The sequence below is a fragment of the Peromyscus californicus genome, unplaced genomic scaffold (assembly GCF_007827085.1).
Source record: "Peromyscus californicus insignis strain IS unplaced genomic scaffold, ASM782708v3 Scaffold_6__1_contigs__length_162567912, whole genome shotgun sequence".
Classification (NCBI taxonomy): Eukaryota; Metazoa; Chordata; class Mammalia; order Rodentia; family Cricetidae; genus Peromyscus; species Peromyscus californicus.
Window position 1 is genome coordinate 153,862,178 of NW_026294584.1, and position 17,465 is coordinate 153,879,642.

General features: G+C 40.8%; 1 protein-coding gene across 13 annotated transcripts in view; it reads left to right on the forward strand.

Annotated features, from left to right (window-relative positions):
* Slco1c1 (solute carrier organic anion transporter family member 1C1) overlaps positions 1-17,465 on the forward strand; it is a 43,260-nt gene that overhangs the window by 6,288 nt on the left and 19,507 nt on the right. For 12 of the 13 annotated variants that reach the window (XM_052719568.1, XM_052719563.1, XM_052719561.1 and 9 more), the window contains 6 exons: positions 4,741-4,873; positions 7,035-7,168; positions 10,645-10,791; positions 12,768-12,866; positions 14,263-14,508; positions 15,684-15,848. In XM_052719568.1, coding sequence (XP_052575528.1) covers positions 4,741-4,873; positions 7,035-7,168; positions 10,645-10,791; positions 12,768-12,866; positions 14,263-14,508; positions 15,684-15,848 — 924 coding nt within the window. Of the gene's footprint in view, positions 1-3,419; positions 3,577-4,740; positions 4,874-7,034; positions 7,169-10,644; positions 10,792-12,767; positions 12,867-14,262; positions 14,509-15,683; positions 15,849-17,465 lie in introns of all 13 variants that reach the window. The other variant, XM_052719566.1, reaches the window with a different exon arrangement.

Below are 17,465 nucleotides of genomic sequence, written 5' to 3' on the forward strand. Positions count from 1 at the left end.
CTCCAAATAGTGTCCTAATGTGGTAACTGTTTCATGAAGGTTTTGTTTTAAGAACAAAGAAAGCCATAAATCAAGATGCTTCCAAACATGCTGGTGGAAATACCAGGTAGGTGGTTATAGCAAAGTAGGGGAAACCTCTGCTATTGGGTTAAGAGCCTGCTTGATGACGATATTAGCTTTTGGACAGGTTAGAGATCTGTTCATACAGTCAAAGGACCTACCTAGTGGTCAGGAAGATGTCAGGTCATACACAAAGGTAGGTGACAAATTACTATGTAGGAGATTAAGAAGACCTAAGATAATTTGACTCTTAACCTATAAAATTCCAACCACTAGTGTTCTAAGCAGGCTATCAGCCTTTGTAGGTAGAGAATGCCAGCTAATTTGTTCACAAAGATCCTGAATCAGTGCCAATCACACCTTAATGGACACAGTGGTGTCTGGAAAGTGTTAAAGTACAGGTACTGATTCTGCAAGGAGGGGACCCAAGCATCTATTTGTTTTTGTTTTAGATTATATTTAGTTAGTTATTTAGTTATTAATTTAGTCTGTGTATTTGCATGCGCATATACATGTGTTCCATGGTGCTCATGGAAGGTCAAAGGATACTTTGAGAGTCATTTTTCTCTTTCCGACGTGTTGGCTCTCTGGATTGAACTCAAGTCAACAACTTGGTGACAAGTGCCTTTGCCTGCTGAGACATCTCACAGCAAGTCTGTGTTTCTTGTTGTCAGAGGCCATCATTGCTGTTAGTCAATGACCTCGCATATATCAAGGTTCTAAAATGCCTAATCATACCAGTTCCTTATATCACAGTGTCACTTCCTTTTGTCAGGTGATAATCTGCATCATGGAAAAAAAAGGGGTATTGATAGGAAGCCAGTACCTGCTGAGAGAGGCAGAATTACGGATGGAGGGTGATGTGCCAGTGAAAATGAGATATCAGCAAGTTTAATTTCCTCGCTCTTGGTTCTATGTAGAAACACCTTAGCGCTAGAGATGCTTAGAAATGGTGTAAACTCTCTGTTGGATTACCTCAATATATAAGATGGAAACGGGTCCAAAATGATACCCAGTGCCAGCAGCCAATCTCTACACACATGTAACACATGTGCACTTTCCTCCCACACACATATGTTCCCACACATGTATGAATACACACACACCCCACATACATACAACAAAAATTATATGTAATAATCTATACATGCAACAACTTGGTTGAAATTCTTTCAATTTCAATTGATTGTCCATAGAAACTCTAGCGTATTCTGAATAGAAAATCACGTGACTAAAATAGAAGACACTATTATATTTATTTATTTTTTTGATTCCTAAGTGTGCCAATGATTTTTGCCTTTTCTTACTCAATTGGCCTTGGGGCTATGTTGAATTGAAGTGGTGATAATTAATACCATTTTCTTGTCTCTGACTTAATACAGTGCTTTTAAAACATCACTATTCAACAATGTACCTGTTGCATGGTTTTTATTTTAATTAACGTATTAATTTGTTTAGTATGGTTTTTAGTAAGCTTAATTTAAAATTTTATTACTCAGCACATTTCTCTTTCTTCTTTCTGTCTCACTGTTTTGATTTTCTGAGACATGGTATCTCATTCTGTGACCCTGGCTGGCATGTAACTCACTGTGTAGACCAGTCTGACCTCAAATAACACAGATCGGTTGGCTTCAGCCTCCTGAGTGCTGGGATTGAAGTGTGCACCACCATGCTAGGCTCAGTTTTTCCTTACACTTCATTTACTGGCTGCATTGAGGGATTCACTACATGTCTTCTATTCTGCAAAATGATTCTTCTACCTGTTACATAGTGGCTTAATTAACGGATTTCTTCTTAGCTCCTATTCTCACTCCTGTAACGAGTCTAAGCAGGCTTCACTCACTGGTCTGTTTGCTAATAGGATATTGACCTTCCAATTCACAACTGCACTTGGGCTCCAGTTGCCAATGCTCACACTTTCCTTGTTCAGTCTTTGTTTCTAGTACATAAAATAACTTCAGTTGTTTGCTTTCTTTTCTAAGATTTGAAATTTTGAATGTGTATACTTAAAAGAAAAAAATCGAGGGGTAAATTTGGTAAAGCATTTATTAAACTTCCTGGACCTCTTATCTATTTATCAATTAGCCACGTGAAGTATGGAAGAATTTTTATATCCAATTCAGTGTGTGTGTGTGTGCGTGTGTGTGTGTGTGTGTATGCACATATGTATGTGATATCTATGCAAACATGTACATACATATGTGTACACAGATACTCTGCCTGTGCATGCATAAGTGGAAGCCAGAGGTAGACGTCCAACATCTTCCTTTAATACTAGTTCACTTCATCTTTTGAGACAGAGTCCCTCACTGAACCTGGTGCTCAGCATTGTAGCTGGGCTGGCTGGCCAGAAAGCCTTTGGGATTTGCCAATCTTCACACCTTCTCTGAGCCCAGTACCAGATTACTGGTGCCAGCTTCATGCCAACTTTTATGTTGGTGTTGGGGATCTGAACACAGCCAGCATGTTATTCACTGACCCTCTTCCCAGATGTTCCCATTCATTTTTATTTTAGACTTTAAATTATCATATATTTCTCATGTATCTCTCCTGGGAACTTAGAAAGGTTGCTATTACAGCACATACAGGAAACTTAAACCCCTGGAGATGGAACAGGTAGTGAAATGGCATTATTCATTAATGTGACAAAGAAACACCTTTGAACCCCAGTCCCTTATTGTGAGAGTTTGGTAGAGGGTACATGGAGCTATAAAAGGATTGTTATAAAATGTTAGTCAGCTTCACAAACAGAAAGACATAACTAGTATAGTGTCTTACACTACTTAAGTGTCAAATGGGTATTCTCATGCTTTTTTTTTTTTTTACAGCAAATTTTAAAGAGCTGAATTCTTCTAAGAGTCAAGCACATAGACCTCATTTCCAAGCTACTTTTCCCATGACCGTATTATTATCCTTTGGGCTGTAAAATTTACCACTCATTTTCCAATTGACTAACTCTGGCAGTATGTCCGAACAGTAGTAAACCAGATGATTGCTTGCAGATGGGAAATATGCTCCTGCTGTAACATGGAAACACCAAGGACAGCAAAAAATCAGGCCACCCATTGGCCCCCACAGCCAGCCGATGGGGAAGGGTTTGCTTCTTTATCTAGACAGGAGTTCCTGCAAATGAGACTTCCCAAATGATTATAGCTAAAATGTGAAAGGTCCTTAAAATGTACACCTCTAACCCAGGTTTCTCATGGTGTATTGCTGGTGTGATCCACATCACTGTAGTTGAGCTTAACTTGCAAGTACAGGTTCCTTGACTGGACCCTGGTCCATAGCAGCAGAAATTGGATATGACAAGATGTTTACATTTTTAACAGCTTTGTATCTCCTTTTGTATCATCTCTTAGGAATTCTTTTATATAACAGAACCTGAGAAATATTCCCATAAAACATGTTGAATCATAGAGCTCAGGAGATAGCTCATTCAGTAAAGTGTCATGTAAACATGAAGACCTGAGTTTGATGTCTGCATCCACATTAAACAACAACAAAAATCCAGTCATGGTATTGAACCCTTTCTTGTTATTGCAGAATGAATGGGTAGAGACAGGTTACAAGTTGCTGGATCACAGCGTAGCCTAAATCAGAAAGCCACAGGCCTATGAGAGGAGGCTTCATCTTATGAAACAAGGCAGACAGCATCTGAGGGCTGACACCCAAGGTTAACATCTAATCTCCATATGCACACCAAACACACACACACACACACACACACACACACACACACACACACACACACACACAAGAATGTGTACACATAAATGCATACATACAAAAATAACATGACATTTCATTAGAGCTGTTTTAGAATTATGTAATTCTTACTTTAAAACCAACATTATTTATTCACCTTTTAAAATGCCTGTCTTGTGAAATAAAGTATCATTTTATAAATGTGAGTTTAATATTTTATTTCAGTTAAAGTGAAGTATAGTGTTTTTTTAATACCTTTCTTCAGGGAATATCAGCTTTAGAGATAATACAAAAAATATGTTTCAAAAGCAATTAGAAAACTAATAGAAACTTTAATCCAAAGCATAAGTGAATGGAGAAAATTAATAAAATTTGCTGCAAAATCACTAAGAAAAATTTAAAATATCAACTAGAGGAAGCCTTGTATAATTTAGATTTATTTTTAATTTTTAGGTGTGTGTGTGTGTGTGTGTGTGTGTGTGTGTGTGTGTGTGTGTGTGTCTAGGTGTGTGTATTTGAATGCAGGTGCCCTTGGAGTTCTGATAAGGGCTTCTAATCCCCTGCAGCTGGAGTTACAGGCAGCCGTGAGCCACCCAGTGTGGGTGTTGAGAACCAAACTTGGTCCTCTGTAAGAGCCGTGCACTCTCTTCACCAGGGAGCCACCCCTGCAGCCCTCTGTAATTTAATTTACTGATATAATGCTTTTAAAAGAACAAATGACTAGGTTGGGTCAAACAAAGCGGTAGGGGGATGGTGAGTGGAATATTTTGACAAAAAAGATCAGGTGAATGAATGAGTCATGAATCTGAAGGTAATTTCTGCAGCCATTTTAGCTCACAGGACAAAGCAGCATGATAGGAAGGCTGGGTATGTTGTCTCCTTAGAGTGAAGCTTCGATAAATTTGTGTGCGTCATTTGTTTGCTTCTGCTGTTGACTGTTTCCTAGACCATGACTGCTTCTTCTTGCCCCCAAAGGGAATCTCCTGGTCATCACATTTGTTAGTTACTTTGGTGCCAAACTTCACAGACCAAAAATAATAGGAGCAGGATGCCTAGTCATGGGCATGGGAACAATGCTCATTGCAGCGCCCCAGTTCTTCATGGAGAAGTAAGTCTAAAGCATCCATCTTTTTCTAACCTTTTCCTGCAATAGCAGATCTCCTCCTCCTTTTTTTTTTTAATGATAATTTTGTCTTATTTTCATAAGGTAGATGTCTTCCTAGGTGGCTCTGGCTAGACAGATGCTTAATTTACTAGACAGCCCAGGATGACATTAGACTCACAACCTTCTTGCCTCAGCCTCCAGAGTTCTGGGATCATAGGCATTTGTTTAAATATGTATATGCGGATGTTCTGCCTGCCTGTATCTTTGTGCAAGATATTCATGCAGTGCCATGGAGGCCAGAAGAGGACATTGGATGCCTTTGAACTGGACTTGCAGTTGGTTGTGAACTGCCACATGGGTGCTGGAAATTGAACCCAGGTCCTCTGCAAGAGCAGCTAGTACTCTTCACCGTGAGCCACGTCTTCAGCCCCATCACCGGATATTCTTTACAGCTTTTCACAACTCTGTTCATTGATTATGGACTTTTTGTAAATATGCATTGTTTTATATAAACAAACTTTTTATTCTGTATTTTCCAAATAAATAACCTTGGTTTTACATAAAACTTATCAATCATAGATGCTAATTATGAAGGGCCACTCAGGCTGGCTGAGTTTAGCATTCTTTCTCTAACCTCCACTAATTCACCTATCTAGTATTGATATAGTATAGAGCCATGCTGATCATTATCTTAGACACTGTGAATAAGGGAATGAAAAGAAGTCCCTGAGCTCATGGATCTTAGGAGGAAGAGAAAACAATACACAAATACAGAGTGCTGTGCTATGTCAAATAGGGATATTAGCTGTAGAGAATGGGGCTGGAAAAGATGGCCAAGCCTTTAAGAGCACTCGCTGTGCAAGCTGCATGTTGCACAAACACCTGTAATTCCAGCTCAGAGGCACCCAGCACCTTCTTCTGGCCTCCCTGAGAGCATGGGTGTGCATACTAGCATACACACATTCACATACTCTCAGACACACACACACACACACACACACACACACACACACACACACACACACGACAGAGAACAACAGCCTAGTGAAGACACTTAAGGGAAGAACTGTGAAAAGACAAGGGGACTGTCACAGCTTGGCTAACCCGTGAGCTCTGGTGACGTGCTCTGCCTCCTCAGTACTGGGCTTGCATATGCCTGCTGTTGCACCGTCATTTAACAGGGTGCTAGGGATCTGAACTCAGACCTCATGCCTGCACAGCAGGTCCTTTATTGATGGACCCAGACATGGGGTGTTTAAAGTGACTGTGACCACTGCTTTGAAAACTGATACTAATGAGCAAGCTTGGGATCACACAGGAAGTGTGCACAGAATTCTACATGTTCAGTAAGGACTACTTTAGGAAGAGAGAGCATTCATGGCTGAGGCTGGGGCTTATCCGTATGAAAGCGCTGTCCTGTACACAAGGGAAGTGGAATCAGTACGGAAAAATAGAAAATCAAAATGTTTTCTGCCATTATTTGGGGCTGATAACACAGGCCTGTAATACCCACTAGTCCCGAGGCTGAAGCAGGAGGATCACATAAGTTCAGGGCCAGTCTGTGTAGACCATAGTGATTTCACGGCCAGCTCATGCCAACTTAGCAAGGGTATGTATCAACTTAAAAAGAAACTCAGGAAGTGGTGAGGGGTGGAGGAGTAAGGCTGGATTAATTTGGAGTCAGAGTCATTACCTGGAGGGAAAATGCAGAATTCCTTCTGGGCAAACAGCTCTAGAGCCATGCTGCATTTTACACATTCTCTAGAACTGGCCTGTAAGTGTTCTGCTAATGCCTCGAGTTGATATGATACTGATTTTTTCTCTGACTTGGAGACAGCCTTGGTCTTCAGCAAATGTACATAGATACCTCTTGTTCTAAGGGAATAGATGATGGCTAGTCGCTATCTTCTGCTAAAATGAGTCTGAAAATGATTCTTGCTTTTCTTTTTTGTCACTGGTTCATGGAGGGCCCAAGAATGGCACAAAGGCAGGCAGCATCTTCTGGCCAGCCATGAGACAAATTGCTGCTCAGTGCTGGTTTGGTTTGATGAGTCCAATTTGAAGGAAACTGCAAACCCAGCCTGACCCCCTCATGAGTGGTAAAGCAAGCCTCTGTTTCAGCATGATGTTAGCCTGTCAGTGTAAAAATTTTCCTTGTATGCAGGTACAGCTATGAGAAATATGAGAAGTATTCTCCCTCCTCCAACCTGACTCCTAACATCTCTCCATGCCACCTAGAGTCCAGCAACCTGTCACCAAGCTCAGTCATGGGGAAATCACAAAACAAAATAAATGATGGTAAGATGGTTTTTAAAAATTGACTTGTGTAAATAAATGGTTTTTAGCTTTTTATATGCTTTAGCTTATTAATTTTTTTCTCTGAAAAGCCTTATTACTTGAAATAGTAAAGTGTAAAAAAATTTCTACAGTTGTGCTGTGCTGTGGGATGGTCTGTATGTCAAATGTGTTGCTGATTGGTCAGTAAATAAATCACTGATTGGTCCGTGGCCAGGCAGGAAGTATAGGCAGGACAAGGAGAAGAATAGAGCTGGGAAGTGGAAGGCTGAGTCAGAGAGACACTGCCAGCCGCCATCAGGACAAGGAAAATGTAAAGTACCGGTAAGCCACAAGCCACGTGGCAAGGTATAGATTAATAGAAATGGATTAATTTAAGCTGTAAGAACAGTTAGCAAGAAGCCTGCCACGGCCATACAGTTTGTAATCAATATAAGTCTCTGTGTTTACTTGATCGGGTTTGAGCGGTTGTAGGACTGGCGGGTGGCAGAGATTTATCCTGACTATGGGCCAGGCAGGAAAACTCTAGCTACAAATGGCGCCCAACGTGGGGCAAGAGTTTCCACCTAAAACCTGAGAAAAAAGATTCTAAAACGGAGCTAAAAACAGTTCCTAATTGTCTCTCTCAAATGAGTGGCAGCTGCCGGTTTGAGCTACTGGCGGGTTCCTGGCGTGCACACTCGACCTGCCGCCATATGGCAGGAATGAGGCCTCTGCAAGTGGCACATTAAGCTGCTTGGTGAATTTAGCCTTTGCTAGTACAAAACAAAAAAAGAGGTTTCTGGACTACACGCTGCTTGGATAAAAGCATAGACCCACGATAGCTCCCAGAGCTGGCGGAAAACTACAGTACCGCCGCCATGTTGGGAAGCTGAGGTGGGTGGAGCCAGCAGCCACAGCTGCTGCAGCTTAAAGCAATAGATTCACAATAAGACAGATTCAGATGTAATAGTTTAAAATGTGTGTAAAATATACGTAGGCTTGAAAGAGACAAAAAAGGTGATATATACAGTATAGAAACAAATACATAGTTTTAAAAAATAAAGTCTTTAAAGAGACAGTAAAATTAATATAAAAAATAAGCCACGTGAAGATGAATATTACATAGAGAATCTGGATTGTGTTGTCTTTGGGATTCTTAACTACAGAGAGATATTTGATTATAAAGGAAGCTGAGTTAAACCAATATACATATTTTAAAGGTACTTTGACTTCAAAATTTGGATATAAGGATACGTTGCTTTGGAAAGGAGATTCTGCTTTTGTTTCCACAGAAAGCCAGAGGCTATGGATTTGTTCCAGATTAAGATACATCAGGTTTGACCAGCCAAGACCCCCTGAAAGGTCTCTGATGACACCATGGCCCAGATGATCCAACATCCAGAACCGTTTCAAGGCAACTGGCTCAGACGATACACCCTCATGGACTACTCCATAATCCTAAAATATTCTTTGTGTCCCCATAAGATACAGCGCCCCCCTCCAGCAGGAAGTAGTAAGAAAATCTACGCCCAAATTCCCAAATACACCAAGCTGACTTTGGAGATGTGTAAAGGTTAAAACTTTCCTTTTTAAGAAAAGAAAAGGGGAGGTGATGTGGGATGGTCTGTATGTCAAATGTGTTGCTGATTGGTCAGTAAATAAATCACTGATTGGTCCGTGGCCAGGCAGGAAGTATAGGCGGGACAAGGAGAAGAATAGAGCTGGGAAGTGGAAGGCTGAGTCAGAGAGACACTGCCAGCCGCCATCAGGACAAGGAAAATGTAAAGTACCGGTAAGCCACAAGCCACGTGGCAAGGTATAGATTAATAGAAATGGATTAGCCGGGCGGTGGTGGCGCACGCCTTTAATCCCAGCACTCGGGAGGCAGAGCCAGGCGGATCTCTGTGAGTTCGAGGCCAGCCTGGGCTACCAAGTGAGTCCCAGGAAAGGCGCAAAGCTACACAGAGAAACCCTGTCTCGAAAAACAAAACAAAACAAAAAAAAAAAAATAGAAATGGATTAATTTAAGCTGTAAGAACAGTTAGCAAGAAGCCTGCCACGGCCATACAGTTTGTAATCAATATAAGTCTCTGTGTTTACTTGATCGGGTTTGAGCGGTTGTAGGACTGGCGGGTGGCAGAGATTTATCCTGACTATGGGCCAGGCAGGAAAACTATAGCTACAGTGCTGAGGAGATGGCTCAGTGGGAAAGGGTGTTGCTTTGCAAACATGGGGACCTAAGTTCAAATCCCCAGCACCCACTCATAATGCTAGGCATGTCTGCACGTGCCTAGAGACCCACCACTGGGGACACAGGTAGGTGGGTTCCTAAAATTCACTAGCCAGTGAGAGATTCTGTCCTGAGGCGACAGAGCAAGAATAATGGGGAAAGGTACCAATATGCTCTGGCGTTTGCTGGCACACAGGGATGCTATTCACATGCCTGCCCTGCAAAGCACTCACACACACACACACACACACACACACACACACACACACACACACACACACAGCTCCTAGAGTATAAAGCTGTATGATATGATCCCAGTAAAACACTCCAGTGATTCAATATTGTGGAAAAGACCACAAATGGTTTGTTGGTGACTAGGAACATCTACCAGTGGTTCCGAGTGAGATGGGTCTTGAAATGAAAATAAAATGAATTTCACAAATAGAAACATCAATCTAAAAGGTCAGATAAGAAATGTAAATTTTTCCCATGGTTACATTTAATTCCTTCTTCATCCCCTTCACACCTAGTTAAAAATAGCTTCCACCTCACAGTGTTGATGCGAAGACTCCAGTTATAAATTCCCGAGAACTACTTAGCCCAGCGTGTGCCTGGGAGGGGGCGTTTAGATGTGGTAATTACTGGAGGCAGTTAACATCCTTGGTTTTATTAGAGTGCCGGAACTCTGTAAAGTGGTCTTTCATTTTTGTGACTGACATAACTGCCCTGCCTCATATGGTCAGATTATGGCATGACATTTATTAATGTATCCTTAAATAGTCAGCTTTAGATTCAGCTCTAAAAATATTGTCAAAAAACCTTTTACTTTTGTTGGAAGATGTGGACTGCTGAAGAATATAAGATGTATAACTTTTATATGGCTTGTTTCCAGAATTCTAAAAATAGTTGATTACTACCAGATATAACTGTAGGCAATCCAGCCCAGTGTTGCACTTATCAGCCACATAAACATTTGAGTTTCAGGTAGAACTTGGACAACAATGAAAAAATACTTGTGATTGAAGAATACACAATTTTTATTAAATGTAGATGTGGATAAGCTTTTGTTCATGACCTGTTTTGCCTCAGATAACATGCTGACAGGTATCTCTGTGCAGTATCTCAGCCGAAATCTTATCAGATTAGCACTGTGGTAGATTTTGATTCTGTTTTCTAATTAGTTTAAAACCAAGTATAGAAATGTAGAAATAATATTTAACACCAACAGTGAGCTAGCTCCAGTCCTCTTCTTTGCCTTTCTTTCTAGAATGTGAAGGGGATGCCAGCTCCTCCATGTGGATTTATGTCTTCCTGGGAAATCTCCTGCGAGGATTAGGGGAGACTCCCATCCAACCCCTCGGCATCGCCTATCTGGATGACTTTGCCAGTGAGGATAATGCTGCGTTCTACATTGGTAATGCCCACCTCATCCAGCATGAGAAGTGGGGTGCCTGTGCCCCCTTTCCATCTATTCCAAATTTAGCATGGAAGGTTTTAGCGCTCAGTCTCCATGCCTTCTTTCACTCAGCTATCACGTGTCTGAAATACACAAAGGATTTGAACAGTGAAGGCACTTCATTAATCAGTGTCTGTTGCACAAGGAAAAGAACACCAGACTAGAAGAAGATAGCTGTGACCTCAACTGCAATGGCATGGGACCTTGTGAAGGCATCTTGGGGACTTCAGAGTTCAGAGACTGTTTTTGATGTTCTGTTATTGTTGTTATTGGTTTGTTGTGTGTGTGTGTGTGTGTGTGTGTGTGTGTGTGTGTGTGTGTCTATGTGTGTATGCCTCTCTCTCTCTTTTTCTCTCTCTCTGTGTGTGTGTGTGTGTGTGTGTGTGTGTGTGTGTGTGTGTGTGTGTTCATGTGTGTCTGTTGTTTCTGCAGTTCTAGAAACTGCCTTGCATTATAAAAGCTCTGGTTAACTGAAGGATATTTTATTTTATTTTATTTTTTCCTATTTGAGATAGGAAGGAATTCTGGAACCTTGAGAGCAGGTATAAATGACTGAAAAGAAGTATAAAGAGAACATAAGCAAGGCTCAAGGCTATCCCATCTTTAGGTCAGCAGCAGTCCCCAGTGTATACTACAAAAGAAGGGCACATGCATTGGAAAATCTTCCACACAAAATTGTATAGCAGAAGTGAACTCTTAAGGTCAGATACATCTAAGCACTATTTAATGGGTGTCTTACACCCTGGAATTCAGCTACAAATTAGAACTGCAGGGATGACTATTGTGTCTTCTGTGTTTCATACATCAGTTTTGATTTCTTAGAATTCTGATCTTTTGAATGTGTAGCCTTTGGAGACAAAGGACAAGATTGAAGGAGGGGCTACACCAAGAATCACTGTGTTTCTGGGCACATACCACAGAAATTCCTGATATCCTGCATATACCAATACAGACTTAAATTAAGAATAGATTTTTGCTCTGATGGAAAACTGGAGCATAACTCAGGAGTGAAAGAAAGACTGTATGGGGGTGCACTAAGCAACTCTCCCAGGGTCTGGCTGGGATTTACCTTCCTCTGGAGCTGCTCAGAGGCTACACAGGGTCTTACACTTGCTTCTATTCTGAAAGAGGCCAATGAATAGCTCTCCATGCCTCCAGTTCATGTAATCTCCCAGGAATATGCGTGTGTGCGTTGAGGGAATGGCACGTGGGAGACACTTACCTGGGCAGGACAATCTTCCTGCTTACTAGTGACACTGTCCTCTGTAACCTGCTCCCATCATCTGTCAGGCTACCCCTGACCTGTGGTGAGCTCTCTAGAAAAACTTAACTTGCTCCAAAATCTGCCTCCTCTGCTCGCTGCTTCCTGAGACAACACTCTCTCCCCAGTGCTTCCTCACAAGCTCCGTATGAATGAGCAAGTGCTCTTTATCACAGAGTTTGGAAAAAAATCCATTTTAATGTCAAAACAGAACTTATGCTTAACTAACCATAACAATTTTTTGAAAGATTACCAAATTAGTGCAGTTCTGTTTTCTTTGTTTGTTTTTATCTCAAGTGACCACTAGCTCCTTCCTCCACCTCTCAAGGACTAGGATTCCTAAACTGTAGACAACCACAAATGTCAGAACTAAAGTTTGCTTCACGTTTGGAATTTAAATTTGTCAGGGTCTTGTGTTAGAAGTAATGGTTTTCTCCCCAAATAGAGAAGGACTTATTTCCCAGTGCATTGAAACAGTAGCCAGTGATACACCCACAGATGAGGTGCTGAGGTATTTAATTTGCAGCTGCCAATGGCATCTCATTTATATTTCCTGCTTAGCATTTTATTAATTTATCAAGGCAGAGCCAAATGGTAGGTATTCTTATTTTTTCTCTTATCCTCTTTCCCTCTTAATATGTTTTCTTTTGGTTTGGTTTGCTTTTTCCTGCAGGGTGTGTGCAAACCGTTGCAATTATAGGGCCCATTTTTGGCTTCCTCTTGGGTTCATTATGCGCCAAACTGTATGTTGATATTGGCTTTGTGAATCTAGGTAAGTAGGTTTATTAATTAATTAATTAACTAATTAATTAATTAATTAAATTACACTTCTCTGTGTGTGCATATTCCATGATGTACTTGTGAAGATCAGTGAACAACTTGTGCAAATTGGTTGTCACCTTTTACCAGGTGGGTCCTGGGATGGAACTCAGATGCCCTGGCTTGGTACACACTAAGTCATCTTGCCAGTCTGAATTTATTTTCATTTATTCATTAATTTTAATTACTATAATTTTAATGGGACTGACTAAGAAAAAAATACCAAATTTTGTTTTTGTTTTTTAAGTTAAAAAAAATGTATGTGTATAAATATTTGCATGCACATATGTATGTACACTAAATGAGTGCTCACTACTGGAGGAGGAGGACAGAAGAAGCTGTCAGATCCCCTGAAATCAGAGTTACAGACAGTTATGAGCTACCATATGGGTGCTGGTAATACAACCCAATCCTCTACAAAATCAGCAAGTGCTATTAACCACTGAGCCATCTCTCCAGTCCGAAAATTTTACTTTTAGTACAATGGCCAGTACATCACCCTGAAGGATCCCCAGTGGGTCGGGGCCTGGTGGCTTGGTTCCTAAAACAAAAATAGTCCATGGAATACACATTGATGCTGAAGATGCGGGTGTTGATGGGTACAGAAGGATAAACAGGTAGTGATTAGAACATGGTGACCTGTGGTCTGTTATGAAGGCAGGTTGTCTTCTGCAGCTGCCAGTTCAAATACACCTAGCACAGTTCAGGCTCAAAACTGCAGTTCCTGCTGGCTCTTGCTGGTCTCATATGTGTCAACATTTGTTATAGTGATATCGACCAATAAAGAAAACACATAGGAGTGAAAGTCTCTAGTGGCCACACTTCCCTCTCTCCTAGTCTTAGCCTCTCTCCCCTGCTGTTTCTCCAACTAGGCAATTACCTGGGGGACTGGCAGCCATTACTCTTTGAGGACAATCTTAGACATTCAATAAATAAATCAGATGCAAGTGCTTCTGAAGGAGCAGCTGGCTATAGGGTGTTCCACCTGCTGTACTCACCTTGTGCTCCAGCCCCAGCCCCAGAGCACACTATAATGCCAAAGCCTCTCACAGCCTTTAGTCTCTGACTCTTTAACCCACAATTCAAACAGAGAAACTAAGGTCCTCCAGGAACACCTTTCCTGGAGATCTGGCGTGTGTGTGTGTGTGTGTGTGTGTGTGTGTGTGTGTGTGTGTGTGTGTTCTGGAGAATCTGAATTTTGGTCCTCATTCTCTGAGCCATCTCCCTGACCCTGTGGGGTAGTTTTTTATGATGTGGTAGAATTGTTGCTAGAACTTGTTTTCTGCAGTAACTCATTTCAATACGCTAACCTTGAAAAAGTTGCTACTTAACAAACCTCTTTCTTTCAGACCACATAACCATCACCCCGAAGGATCCTCAGTGGGTTGGGGCCTGGTGGCTTGGTTACCTAATAGCAGGGCTCCTAAGTCTCCTCGCTGCCGTGCCTTTCTGGTGCTTACCCAAGACTCTACCAAGATCCCAAAGTAGAGAGGACTCTGGGTCCTCATCTGAGAAGTCCAAGTTCATCATAAATGACCCTATTAACTACCAAATGGCCCCTGGAGAAGAAATGAAATTCATGGAAATGGCAAGAAGTAAGTCAGATTCTCTTTGATCATGGACTACTGTCCATCTTCCTAGTGGGACTGGAGGAAGTGTATGAATAATAGTACTTGGCTCCCCTGTCTGAAAGAAATGTTAAAAAAAAAAAAACCATATAGGAAGCAGAAATGGAGAGAGGAAGTCATCCTTTTTTTTCTGATTTTTTCATTTATTCCAGAAGCTTTAAAATTTTTTTTATTCATTTGACATACCAACCACAGATCCCCCTCTCATCCCTCCTTCTTCCTCCTGCCCCCCTCCTTTTCCCCTCCCCCACCTCTCATCCACTCCTCCAACAGGGTAAGTTCTCCCATTGCGGGGATAGCTAAGCCTGGTACATTCAGTTGAGGCAGGACCAAGCCCCTCCCTGCTTTATCAGGCAGTGTGATCAGGATCTATGCCTGGTGCATGAGCAGGCTTTGTGGATCGCATTACCTATGGTCACAAAGTTGTTCTTATTGAAAAAGTTATGCAGATGGTTGAGCAAAAGTCCTGCATATTTTCCTTTTGGGTGGCTTCACCCTCTCACACACCATTGTTCTTCTCCATAGTAGCTGATCAGCAGAAGTCTGAGTAGACAGAAAAGAAGAGGCTATAACTCCATGTCTGAGAGCCTTTTACATGTAAGATCCACCTGTTTGAACAATATATAGAAATGTGTGTCTCAGCAAGGGTGTAAGTGCAAGGCAGGTAAAGGCCAGGCATGTTCTCAGGAGTTCTCCTCAGAGAAGTTGATGACCAAGAAATTGTCCCCATCTCTTTCTTTTCAAGCAATCCTGTATTTATGTTTAAAGACATTCTTCAACTTGTTGAAGTTAATTGCCTGAATCATGGGAGGAAGAGAGTAGGAGAAAGGTCCCTTTAACACCAAGGTACACTCACTAAAGGAGACAGCTATGAACTATGTTGGGAGAAAGAGACTCACATGGAAGTTCCTGATGTCCAGCCTAGAGCTTCTAGATAGAAGATGAGGAGGAATGCTCTGCCCTTGTTACTGACACATCACCTGGTGGGGTCTGTCCCTGTCTCCCTTATTGGTCCTACATAGTGTTCCTGTAGGGGTGTATAAGCCTAGATTCAAACCCAGGCAGACTGCAGTCCTGAAGATTGCAATGTCTACTACCTGAGACCCTGTCTTTAAGGACTCCATATTGTTTTTGTCTTACAGATTTTCTTCCATCTTTGAAGACTCTTCTTAGAAATCCAGTATACATCTTATACCTGTGTGCAAGCACTGTTCAGTTCAATTCTCTATTTGGCATGGTGACATACAAACCAAAGTACATTGAGCAGCAGTATGGGCAGTCATCCTCCAAAGCCAACTTTGTCATTGGTATGCCCGCCTGTCTGTCATGTGTTCCCATAGAAACTATCTTTGATGAACCTTGCACATTCTTAGTAATATTAGATTGCTCTAGTTTTTAACCTCAACTAATTAGGGTATTTTAGATGAAGTAAAGTAGAAAACTTTTAAAACTCTAGCATACACACAGTAGGTATGTATTATAATTTCACAACAAGAATTATTTATGACTGTGACTGGTTGGCTTTGAAAGAATTCCCCACAGTTCTTTAAGAAGTACAAAGAAGTGAGTCTAGCATAGATATTTTTTTTTAGATTTTTGCTAATATTGGGTACCTGTGTTTTAGGCATTGTTGACGCCTTACATTATTGGCAATATTGCATGCATGGTGTCTGGGATTGCATGCAGTGGGCATTTAGACAGTATAACTGTGCCTTCTATAACAAAACTGATGTATGACTCAGGCCCAAGGGATATTTTTGACATCTGGAGAATATGTTGTTTAAAGGGATTGTATATATAGCATATTAATGTAACCAAGAACAAGAACACCACTGAAGGACCAAAACAAGAACAAGGGATTAAAAGAGAGAAAATAATATTTAAACACAGGGCTATCATCCTGTATAAAATTAGAGACTTAAAACATGATTGGCTTCTTTTCTCCAAGAATATTTCATTTAAAAAAAATCACCATTTTGAGGCATTACATTTATTCTGTTTCTTGGGACATACTCCTTTAAGATATGAGACTCTAAAATAATTTCTTTCTTCATAGAAATTGTTAAAGGATTTATTTTATTATTAATATTTTGTATGGTATGAATGTGTTATGGGGGTGTGTGAGTATGGGTGGGTGGGTTCATTTGTGCACATGAGTGCATGTGTCTGTGTAGATCAGAAGAGGCTGTCAAATCTCCTGAAGCTGAAGCTACAGGTGATTGTGAACCAACCAATGTGCATTCTGGGAACCAGATTTGGGCTTCTGACCCATCTCTCCAATCCCTTGCCACAGAAAATTTTAAAAATCACTCCATATATCTACCCCTGAAAAGAGAAGAAAAGATCTGAGTATATCTTGGAAGATGTAATTTTCCTATAACAAATTCTAAATAATGGGCACTTAGATGTTAAAGTGACTGGCTTGTTTGGTCTATTCTCCAACATTCTAGCAGTTTCAAGATTAGATTACTGAAAATTTTCATTTCCAATATTAAGTGATTCAAAAGCTCACTTGTATCATTTACTGGTTGAGCATAAGAAATATTTTAGAAATTTCCCTCAGAACTTCTTCCATATCTATCAGTGTTGCATCCTGAGTTTAAGGAGAACAAATAAAGAAGCAATGGAAATTTGAGATAGTCTTTTTCATCTTATATGTAGTTTTATATGTCAAGATATAATTTATACTCATCAGTTAAGTCTGAAGATGTTTCTTGTATAGCTTAACTGAATGAATTATGTATATGTGTGTGTGTGTGTGTTCTTGTGTGTGTGTGTGTGTGTGTGTGTGTGTGTGTGTGTGTGTGTGTGTGTGTGTAAAGTAGCCATCATCTAGAGCATCCTATTACCCAAGAAGATTATTATCAACACATACTTTCCCTAATGGCTAGAATTGTTGTAGACTCAATCTTCATAAACCAGTC